The following is an 11,407-nucleotide window of genomic DNA, read 5'->3' as shown; positions in this document are numbered from 1 at the left end:
CGCCCCCCCCCCAAAGCATCCCTCCTTTTACTTTTTCCCTCCCGCCCCCTTTATGGCTGCTCTCAGCTTTACATCTACCTCTCTATATCAATATATACACCCCCCCCCCCCCGTTCGGTTACTGCTCCTATTTTTAAGCCGTGGCCGCAGTGCGCTCGCGGCCCTCCAAGGATAACAAGGCCGGGCTGTGCCCCGGGAACGCCGCCCCGCCGCCAGAGCCGCGCTAATTAAAACCAGCGGCTGGAAATAGCGCCGAGCTCCCATGGATGGGCGCCGCGCTCCGAGGGGGCGATGCGGGCTGAGAACGGCGTGAGCTCAGCGCGTGGCTGGGAGGGGGCGGCTCCGGGTTCCCCCCCCCCCCCCCCCTCGAGCCCCTCCCGTGCCCCCCAACCCCCGAGCGGAGCCGCCGTCGGGGTCGCTCCGTCCCCAATTCCCCGCCCATGGGGTCCGGTTTGTGGCCCCCCATCCGTGCTCCCCCCACTGCTCATCCCCAGAAGCCGTTCCTCATCCCCAGCTCCCCTCGTTCCTTATCTCACGTTCCCAATCCCTGGTCCCAAATCCTCAACCCCGTGTCCCACTTCCATGTCCCCAAACCCCATCCCGGTATCCCAGCTCCCCAATCCCTGCTCCCTCGTCCCCAAGTTCCATTTCAGGCCCATAATTCCCGGTCCCTTGCCCCCTGTCCCATGTTCCCAAGCCCATTCCCAGGTCCCCAATCCCGACCCTCTTGCCCCCCATCCCATGTCCCCAAGCTCCATCCCTTGTCCCCATCCACAGTCCCTTGTCCCCAGACCCCATTCCTGGTCCATAATCCACGCCAAGCCCTCACTCCCTCGTCCCCATTCCCGTATCCTCAAATCCCACCCCAGATCCTCGATCCCATGTCCCCAAACCCATTTCCAGGTCCTCACCCCCAGTCCTCTGCCCCCATCCCCATTCCCCGTCCCCAAAGTGCCGCTGTCCCCAACCCCAACCTCGGTGCCTGTCCCAGACTCAGCGCCCACCTCTTCCCCTGCCTCAGTTTCCCCATCCCCGCTGCTCCCTTCGACCCACAGCCACCAAATGTCACCATCCGGGCCCCGGCTGTCCCCGCTCACAGAGTGGGTCTGATCCCGGTCCAGGGACAGCACGGGGCGGAGGTGGCACTCGATGCCGTCCCCTCCCTGGGAGGACCCTGCTGGGGTGGAGGACAGCCAGGTGGGCGCAGGGACAGCCAGAGGGAGGATGAGACCCCGCGTGGGGACGGGGACACGCGGCGGGGACGTGTGTGCCCCCATCTCCTGGTCCCTACGGCTCCCAGGGGCTGCGGTGGCCGCGCTGCGTCACCACGGCTGTCCCTGGTGGCCCCGTGCCAGGGGCAGACGTGGCCCTGCTGCCAGGTCCGGTGTGACACTGCCTCGGGGACAGACGTGTCCCCATCGCTGCTCCCGGGGCACCGGCAGTGCCAGGGGGCTGTCAGCCCTGAGGACAGACACGTCTCCATCCCCGGGTCTGGGGCACAGAGCTCCTGGGGACAGCCGTGTCCCCGCGGCAGCTCCCGCAGCACCGCATCCCCGTCACCCCCTGTGAGCACCCAAAGCCACCGCACCCCAAAGCCACCGCACCCCAAAGCCACCGCAGCCCGCTGTCCCCTGTGTGCCATCCCTGGGGTCCTCGTGGCAGCGAGGATGGGGACAGCGGTCTGCAAACGGCCCCAAATCCCCGTAGCCACCAAACCCCAGTGCTGCCTGTCCTGGGGGGGGGTCTCAAATCTGAGGGCGCTGCATCACATGGGGTCCCATATCCCAAGGGTCCCATATCCCAAAAGTCCTCTGAGCTGAGGTCCCATATCATGGGAATCCCATATCCCAGAGGTTCTGTATCCCCGTGGGGGGATTCCTGTATCCTGATGGTCCCCTACCCGGCGGTCCCATATCCTGATGGGGAGAGGGGGATCTCCCCTGTCTCGGGGGCCCCCGTTCCCACATGTCCCCCCTCCAGCTCTGGAGAACCCCACAATGCCGAGGCTGTCCCCATATCCCGTGTCCTCGTGTCCCCGTATCCCGATGTTGCCCCCATATCCCCGTGGTATCCCTGTGGTATCCCCGTGTCCCCATATCCCCATCGCGTCCCCATATCCCCACAGCGTCCCCATATCCCCACGGTGTCCCCATATCCCCACAGTGTCCCTATATCTCCACAGTGTCCCCATATCCCCACGCTGTCCCCATATCCCCACAGTGTCCCCATATCCCTACGGTGTCCCCATATCCCCACAGTGTCCCCATATCCCCACGCTGTCCCCATATCCCCACAGTGTCCCCATATCCCCACGCTGTCCCCATATCCCCACAGTGTCCCCATACCCCCACGCTGTCCCCATATCCTCACGGTGTCCCCATATCCCCACAGTGTCCCTATATCTCCACAGTGTCCCCATATCCCCACGCTGTCCCCATATCCCCACAGTGTCCCCATATCCCCACGCTGTCCCCATATCCCCACGCTGTCCCCAGTCCTTACCGCACTCCGGGCTCTGTCTGCGCTCGGGTCGGTGTTATGGATGAATGGACGGGGGGCGCCGGGGGGGCTGGGGCTGCCGGTACCGGGGTGCCGAGGTCGGGGCTGCCGGGATGCCGGGTCCGCTGCCGGAGCAGCACCGCCGCCGCCCGCCCCGCAGTGCCGCTGCGCCGGGGTTGGGCCGGGCCGGGACCGGGGCCGGGAGCCCTCCCCGAACCGCCCCTATAGGGCGGGGGGCGGCGGGGCCGGGGCGGGAGGGGACGGGGAAGGGGAAGGGGGAAGGAAAAGAGGGGAGGGGGGAGGAGGGGGAAGGAGGAGGGAAATGGGAAAGGGGAAGAAATGAGGGTGAGAGTGGGAAAAGGTGGGGGAAGAGTAGGAAAAAGTGGGGGAGGAAGTAGGAAAAAGTGGGAAAGAAGTGGGAAAAAAATGGGGAAAAAAAGGAAAAAGTGAGAAAAGTTAAAAAAAAAAAGAAGAAAAGAAGGAAAAAGGGGAAAGGAAAAAAGGAAAAGGGGAAAAGGGAGAAAGAAAAGGGGAAAAAAGAAAGAGAAGGCAGAAGGGCAAAAAAGGAAAAAGAGAAATGGAAAGGAAAAGGAAAAGGAAGAAGGAAAAGGAAAAGAGGAAAGGGGGAAAGAAAAAAGGAAAAGGGAAAAAAAGGGAAAGGGAAAAAAGGAGGAAGAAAAGGAAGAAGGAGAGAAGGGCTGGGAGAGCAAATGGGAAATGAAAGGGAAAAGCGATGGGAAGGAGAGAAAGGAAAAGGCAAAAGGGGAAGAGGGACAGAAAGGGGAAGGGATGGAGGGGATGGGGAACCCTACAGCCTCTGGGGTGAGGTGGGGTGAAACCACCCCAAAATGGTGCCCGGGGGACACAGCGGGGATGGGGACAGAGCCGGGATCTGGGGTGGGAATGGAGGACCCCCATAAGGGGGTGGGAACAGGAGAGGGGTCCAGGATGGGGCTGAGGGAACGGGGATGGGGGAGGCGGTGGGAATGGGGATACAAATGGAGCATGGATGGGGTTGGAGGTACCAGGAATGGGGTGTGGGGGGAAGTAGGGATGGGGCCAGAAAGGGACCGGGATGGGGTAGAAGAGGGCTGGGAATGGGGCACCAATGATGGGAATGGGGGGGAATGGAACGGGGAGGGGGACGGGGATGGAGGGGAGCAGCGGAGGGGTCTCAGGGCTGGGCTGGGGATGTCCATTTCCCTATGAGCAGAGGTTTATCCGAACCACTTTAATTTAATTTATTTTATTTTATTATTTTTTGGCCTTTTTTTTTTTTTCCCTCTAATTTTTTTTTCTCTTCTTTTTCCCCCAAATGTCCCATTCTGGAGCCAGCGGGGCCCTTTCCCAGCCCTGACTCAGGGCTTTCCGCTCCGCAGCCACTGAATAACAGCCCCAACCACCGGCGCCGCTGAACACCACAACCACTGTCCCCCCCCGTCCCCCCCCAATGAACACCACAACCACCGCCCCCCCACCCCCCCACCTCAATGGGGTGCCCGCTGATCCCTGCCACCCAAACCGGGACAAATGTGTCGGTGCTGGGGTGGGGATAAACCCTATGGGGGGATAAACCCTATGGGGTTTTTTGGGGAGGGGGGTCATTGCTGTGTGCGCAATTAGTGGGGACCCAATGACCCCTGGGGAGGCTGTGGGGGGCAGAGCTGTGCTGGGGGGGGGGGGGGGGGGGGGGGTCAGTGCTGCCCCACTCTGCTTCCAGCACACCAGGACCCGACATCCCTCCTGCACCGCTTCCTCCATCTCCCCTTCCCTTCCTCCCTCCCCACCTCTCCACCTCTCCCTCCCCCCCTCCATCTCCCCATCCTTCCCTTCGTCCTCCAACCATCCCTCCATCTCTTCCCTCTCCATCTCCCCATCTGTCCTTCCACCCCCGTCTCCCCATCCCTCCATCTCCCCATCCTTCCCTCCACCCTCCTAAGCACCCTCTCCCCTTCCATCCTCCCACCCCTCCCTCCCTTTCTCCCTCTCCATCTCCCCATCCTTTCCTCTGCTCCCTCCATCACCCCCATGCCCCCTCCCTCCCTCTTTTTCTCCCTCCCTCTCGATTTGTCCCTCTCCCCTCTCTCCTCCGACCCTCTCTCCCACTGCCTCCTTCCCCCCATCCCCACCTTTCCTTCACCTGGCTCAGGATGTGACATGAGTTGGGGGGGGCTCAGTTCTTGTGAGACAATTCTGGCGGGGCTCAGCCCCCATGACATGTAACTGGGGGGTCCCAGACCCCACGACATCAGTTGGGGGGGGGGGGTCTCAGACCCCATTACTTCAACCTGGGGGCTCTCAGCCCCCCTTCCATGAGTCCGGGGGTTCTGAAACCCTCTGCCGTGAGCTTTAGGTGGGCTCTCTGCCCCCACACCACGAGTCTGGGCAGGACAGAGGTTGCAGCTCATTGAGCCCAGGATGGAAACACCCCCATCCCCATGCCAGGGTGGGGGACACCCCCGGCCCCCCCCGGCCCCCCACACCCTGCGGTCACCACGCAGCAGTGGGGCCGGGGGCTGAGCAGCCCTTCAAAGGGAGAGAACCATCCGCAAATGGTTTCCATGTGTGTGGGGGGAGTGGGGGCACTGGGAGGGGGGAGTGCTGGGAACGTGGCACTGGGAATGGGGACTGGGAATACTGGGGATGGAGAATGGGAGCACCCAGAATGGGAACTGGGAGGGCTGGGGACGGGAACTGGAAATACTGGGAATGGACAATGGGAGAATCCAGAATGGGGACTGGGAGCACTGGGAATGGGGAGCACTGGGGGCACTGGGAATGGGGACTGGGGGCACTGGGAATGGGGAGCACTGGGGGCACTGGGAATAGGGACTGGGGGCACTGGGAATGGGGACTGGGGGCACTGGGAATGGGGACTAGGGGCACTGGGAATGGGGAGCACTGGGGGCACTGGGAATGGGGACTGGGGGCACTGGGAATGGGGACTGGGGGCACTGGGAATGGGGAGCACTGGGGGCACTGGGAATGGGGACTGGGGGCACTGGGAATGAGGAGCACAGCAAACGCAGCACTGGAGGCGCTGGGAATGCGCTGCCCCGACCCCGAGCCCCCCAGCCCGGCGTCCCCAACCCCTCCACCCCAGTGTTCCCCCTCTCACTGTCCCTACACCACCCCCAGCTCAGTGTCCCCAGTGGCACTGTGTCCCCTCCGACCCATAGTGGACACTGGGATTGGGATCACGTCCCTAAGCCCCCCTCCCTTGGCCGGCCGCCAGCTGGGGGACACCACCAGGGCTGCCCTCCGCCCCACGGCTTTTGGGGTGGCAGCGGCCACCACCGACGTTCCCCCCCCCCCCCCCCCTTCCCCTCGCGGCCCCCCCCGGATGTTTCTTTTGCGGTCGGAGGCCCCAAAATAGCGGCGGCCCCATTACGTGTGGGTGCGCCGGGCACTGCTGCCAGCGCCCACGGGCTCCGGGCGGCCGCGGGCCGGGGGGGGCTGTGGGGCCGGGGGGGCTGCGGGGACTCTCGGAGGGATCGTATAGGGTTAGGCACCCCTGGCGCCCCACTGCCTTGCTCCGACCGCCCCCTCCCCGCACCTCGGGATGTATTTGGGATGGGGGTCGTGGGACCTGGGTGGGGGGACCTTCGCTTTGTGGTTGGGGTGGGGAGAGGAGGGATGGTCCCTCGGGGGGCCCACGGGGTATGGGGGAGAGGAGGGAAGTTAGGGGATGTAGGGAATTGGGGGGACCAAGTGAGACCGGGGGGGGGGGGTATATCCATGGGGTTTAGGGGTCCTATGGGGGCCTGGGGGGAACCTATGGGATTTGAGGGGACTTATGGAGACCTAGGGGGACCCTGTGGGGTTTGGGGGAACCTTTGGGGTTTGGGGAACCTATGGGGACCTGGGGAGGGATCTGTGGGGTTTGGGGGTCCTATGGGGACCTGGGAGGACTCGGGGGGACCCAGGGGTGGTGGGGGGACCCGGGGATGCCGGGGCAGAGGTTACCGCGGGGCCGAGCGCTGCCCACGCCCCGGGCGCTTCCTCCCCCCCTGTAATTATCCCCCGCCCGCGGCTATAAATATCTGCGGCCACCGCCGGGGGGGGGGGGGGGGCGGGTCCGGCCCACAGGGACACCGGGGGGGGGGGGGGGGGGGGGAGGGACCCCCCAACATCGACCCCCGTGACCGGTGAGACCACCGCTCCACACCCCCCACCCCGTCCGTCCGTCTGTCCCTCATCTGTCCCCCTGTGCCCCCCCGCCATGTGGCTCTCATTGCACCGTGGTGCCGCAGCCACATCAAAGCTGTGACGTTGGGGGGGGGGGGGCACTGGGGATCTGACCCCCCCCCCCCCCCCCGGGCTGATCTCCCCCCTATGGAGATGTGGGGCTGTGGGCCGACCCCGGCTGTCAGGAACGCCCGCCCATGGTCACCTGGGTGCCCCCTCGGTCTCCCCCAGCCCCTGTGACCCCCCCAGAGCTTTGGGTCCCCCGTGTCCCCTCTTGGACTCAGTGATCCCCCTTTATGACCTCTCGAGTCCCCCAAAATGCCCAAGATCTCCATGGCCCCCCCCCCCTCCCAGTGGTCTGGGGACCCTCCTGTGGTGATAACTGCCCCCCTTCCCCAATGGATTGGGTCCTCCCCACGGCTGCCAAGAGACCCCCCCTCCCCAGTGCTCCGGGTCCCCTCAGTGTCCCTACGTGCACCCAGGGACCCCTCCTTATGACCCCTTGCGTCCCCCCAGATGCCAGAGACCTCCATGGAAAGCCCCTCCATAGTCCTAAGACCCCCCAGGGGGAAAACAGACCCCCATCTAACGGCCTGAGAACCCGTCCAGGGTGAAAAGAGAACCCCACCTCCCCTCCCCCGGTGCTTTGGGTCCCCCCAGTGTCCCCCTGTGGATCCAGGAACCCCCCTTTACGACCCTTTGGGTCCTCTCAAGCTCCCGAGACCTCCCATAGGACTCCCCCTCGGGATGCCCAAGACCCCCCCAGTCCCCCCCCCGCCATGCTCTGTCCCCGTCCCCGCGGTCGGCCCCGGCAGCTCCGCGCCGCATTCTGCGGTTCTCCGCCCCAAATTGCCGGGAGCCGCCCGGCGTCGCCCTCATTCCTCCGCGGCCGCGACCCGCCGGAGGGGGGGGAAGGGGCGGTCCCAGAGGGGGGGCACGAGGGTATGGAGACCCCCAGGAACCACCCCGGGGCTCAGAGTGGCCCCAGTGCCCCCGTTATCCATCCCAGCGCCCCATTCTTCCCAGACTGATCCCAGTGCCCCCAGTACCCGTCCCATTGCCCCCTTATCCCCGCCTGGAGTGGTCCCCGTGCCCCTTTATCCATCCCAAGGCCCCCATTCCTCATCCCAGTACCCCCCCCCCAGCATCCAGACTGGTCCCTGTGCCCCCAGCCCCGCTCCCAGTGCCCTCTATGGTCCGTGTCCACACAGCTGTGCCTCAGTCCCTGTCCTGCGTCCCTAATACTGATGTGGGATGAGGACAGGGATGAGGAGGGGGACGTGGGCAAGGGTGAAGATGGGGTCTAGGGACAGGGATGGGGACAGGAGCAGGACAGGGACGGGACAGGAATGGGACAGATGGGATGGGACAATAATGGGACAGGACAAGGACAGGGATGGGACAGCCGGCACATGGCAGGGCCAGCAGTAGCCGCCAGGCGGCAGCAGAGAACCGCAACCGGGGGGGGGGGGGGGGGGGGGGGGGCACCGACCCCTGCGGCCACCGGAGGGCGCCGAGAGCGCAGCCCGGGGGGGGGGGGGGGGTATTGGGGGGGAATGGGGGGTTACTGGGGGATACTGGGCGGGGTAATGGGGATAATGGTGTGCCACTTGGGGGGGTGCTAATAGGGATAATGGGGTGCTGGTGGATGGGGAGCAATGAGGGGGTGAATGGGGTGGGGGGACATGGGGGGGGGGAATGGGAAGGGGGGTAATAGGATGGGAGTAATGGGGAGGGGAAAAAGGGGGTAACTGGGGGGAGTGGGAATGGAGTGCTAATGAGTGCTAATGAGGAGTGTGAGTGGGTTACTGAGGGGGTGCTCACAGTAAGCTGCTGATGGAGGTAATGGCTGCTGGTGGGGTGAAGGGGAGTCTAACGGGGGGGCCATATCCAGATCCCCCCAGCCCCGTCCCTGAATACTGCAGCAGGACAGAGCTCTGCCTCTAGCTGTTCCCACCGGGGGCGCAATGGGGCAGGACAGAGATTTGCTCCCCCATAGTCGGGCTGGATGGGGATTTACACTGCCACAGTGGGGCAGGAGGGGGATTTGCCTCCCTCCTCCCCCCCCCCCCCCCCGCCCCCCCTGCTCTAAGGCAGCATGGACAGCAGCCCGGATGCAGAGCAGCCTTTGCCCAAGGGATGGGGCAAAGCCAACCTTCGCCCTGCACAGCGCTGGCTGTGACCCAGGTTAGGGCCAGCACTGTGCCCCCACCCACACCGTGTAGGGAGGAGACAAAGCCCCACAGCCCTCCCCAGCGCCAGGCCCTGCCCCACGGGTGGGCACAGCGCCAGGGAACTTCACCGACCCCGGGGACACAGCAGCACTGAGGCAGAAGGTTCGTCCCTTTGCCATTGGCACAGCACTGCCCGAAAGGCAAAGGGGAAACTGAGGCACAGGGCAGCGCTCACAGCAGGCACGGCGGCAGGGCCGTGGGCCGCTGCTCTGTGTCCCGGGGTGCCACCATCAATGGGAACAGTGGTGGGGACGTCCCTGTGGCTGCCATGTGGGTTGGGAGGGAAAGAAGAGATTGGGGCCCCCAGCAGAGTACTGCAGTGGGGACTGCGGGGGCACAGAGCCCCCATAGAGGGGAAGGGGACACCCGGTGGGACATGGAACACGGCGTGCGGGGGGGGGACACCTCTCCCTTCTGGCACAACGCCTTTTTTTTTGTCTTATGAAACGAGTTTTAAGGAATTTTGTTGGGGAGGAAGGCTGCGCTCTGCCCCGCTAAGGGGAAACTGAGGCAGGGAGGAGCTGTGTCACACTGCGGACAGAGGGAGCGGGGACCTCTCAGCACATCCCTGCTTCAATTAATTACTTACTGCAATTAGTGGGCAGCGTCAGCTCCCCTCCCTGCAGGCTGTGGGGGTAACGCCGTGGGTTTGTCAGCCCCAGGCTGGGGGGGGGGGTTCCAAAAAGTGTTCCAAAAAGCACAATGCCAGGCTGAGGCGGTGCTGTTCCACCTCCCTGGGGCTGTCCCCCCCCCACCCCACCCCGGCGGTGTTATTTCAGTTACTCAGAGCTTCGCCATCCGCCAGGAATGGAAAGCAAAAATCAAACAGTTCCGCTGGAAGCGCGGTGAGGTCACGGCGGGCGACGGCAGAAAATAAAACAAAAAACAGCCCCAGGAAATGGGGGGCAGCGGGAAGCGGCCGTGGGGGGGCGGGGATGGGGAGGAGGGGGGGCTCTGCGGGGCCGGGGTCACCGCAGCCCTTCAAAGCCACGGGACGGCGGCTGCGCTGCGTGGAGCCCCGCGGCGCTGAGAGAGCTTTGATGGCGGCCCAGGAGCTGCAGAGAGAAAAGGGGGGAAAGAAGAAATTATTAAAGGAGAAATGGAGCCTCGGTGCCCCCCCCCCCCCCTCCCCACGCGCACACACAGCACTGCAGCGCTCTGCGGGACAGCAAAAACAGTGTTTGTAATGTAGGCTTTAAAGGCCCGGTTGGGGTTCGTCCTTTGATGAGCGGAGGGTTCACACCAAGGAGCCCCACAGCCCCCCCAGCCCGGCTGCTGGAAGCCCCTCCTTTGGGGACTGCCTCACACGGACCCGGGGGGGTTAAGAGCCTCCTTTTCCTTCACTGTTCATTGAGTGGAGCCCTTTGCAGCTGGAAGCCCCGCACACAGCACAGGCCTTCCCTGCAGGCCACTGCAGCTCTCAGAGCCAACAAAACCCTCTGTTTTCTACCCCAACCCCTTTTTAAAAACATTTTTATGTACAACCTGGGAGCTTAAAACCCTTTTTCTTTTTTTCTTTTTTTTTGTATTATTATTTAGAATGAGGGCTTTACTTCCCAGCTCCAGCCCTCCCAACACACCGACGTCTCCCGGCCCGGCTTTGCCGCAGGCGCTGTGGGGGCTGCGCTGCCATGTCGTGACAGGGCGGGGGGTTCGCTGTCGTGACAGAGCTCCGGAGGTGTCAGCGTCGTGACGAGGCCTACGCTGCGAGATGGCGGCACGCGGGGCGGTGACAGAAGGACGGGGCTGCGGAGGGGACAGCGGTACTATCGCGATACGCTCCACGCAGTGGCGACGTGGGGACCACCCCGCGGCCCGGCGCGGGCTCAGGGGCTGCGGCGAAGCGGCGGACTCCGCCGGGGCGGAGCCAGAAACAAGATGGCGCCCGGCCCGCCACCTTCGCGGCGCCGTCCCTCCAAGGGCGCAGCCCGGCGGGGCGCCCCGCCTCCCTGCGGTGCCCATTGGACAGTTTGAGACAGAGTGCCGCTCTCATTGGCGCGGAGCCCCTTCGTGGCCGACGCCTCCGAGCCGCGATTGGCCCACGCGCCCGTCATTTTGCCGGTCCGCCTTCCGCGGCGGCGCGACCCGCGCGGCTGATTGCCGAATTCAGCCGCCCGTCACGCCCCCGCTCCACCTCCCCCACGACGCCGCCGTGCTATTGGCTGCGCGCAACGCCCGTCACGCCGCAGGGCAGACCGCCGCGGCCGCTCCCATACGGGGTCTCCCTGTGAGCGCGCGCGGGCGCCGATTGGCCAGCGCGGCCGGCGGCCCCCCCCCCTCCCCGCCGCTGATTGGCCCCCGCCCTCCTCTCTCCCCCCCACCCCGGGGCGGGGCGGCGGGGGCGGTGTGCCCGCTCCCCCCCTCCCCCCTCCCGCGGCCCGCCCTCGCTCCCCGTTAGCCGGAGCGCCCGCCACTCACCGCCCTCGACGAGCTCTCATTGGGCGAGGAGGCGGCGGGGGCGGGCAGCGGGGCCGGGGCAGCGGTGC

The 11,407-nt window shown here is 65.0% G+C and overlaps 1 protein-coding gene across 1 annotated transcript; it reads left to right on the top strand.

The window, feature by feature from the left end:
• Window positions 1-8,926: 8,926 nt before the first annotated feature.
• Window positions 8,927-11,319, top strand: LOC124417471 (formin-like protein 16). Its single transcript, XM_046905040.1, has 2 exons — window positions 8,927-9,023; window positions 10,461-11,319. The coding sequence occupies exon 2, from the start codon at window positions 10,633-10,635 to the stop codon at window positions 11,317-11,319; it is 687 nt and encodes a 228-aa protein (XP_046760996.1). The 5' UTR covers window positions 8,927-9,023; window positions 10,461-10,632.
• The last annotated feature ends 88 nt before the right edge of the window (window positions 11,320-11,407 follow it).

Source organism: Gallus gallus, chromosome 34, assembly GCF_016699485.2.
Source record: "Gallus gallus isolate bGalGal1 chromosome 34, bGalGal1.mat.broiler.GRCg7b, whole genome shotgun sequence".
NCBI classification, from domain to species: Eukaryota; Metazoa; Chordata; class Aves; order Galliformes; family Phasianidae; genus Gallus; species Gallus gallus.
This window is presented reverse-complemented; position numbering and strand designations above follow the sequence as displayed.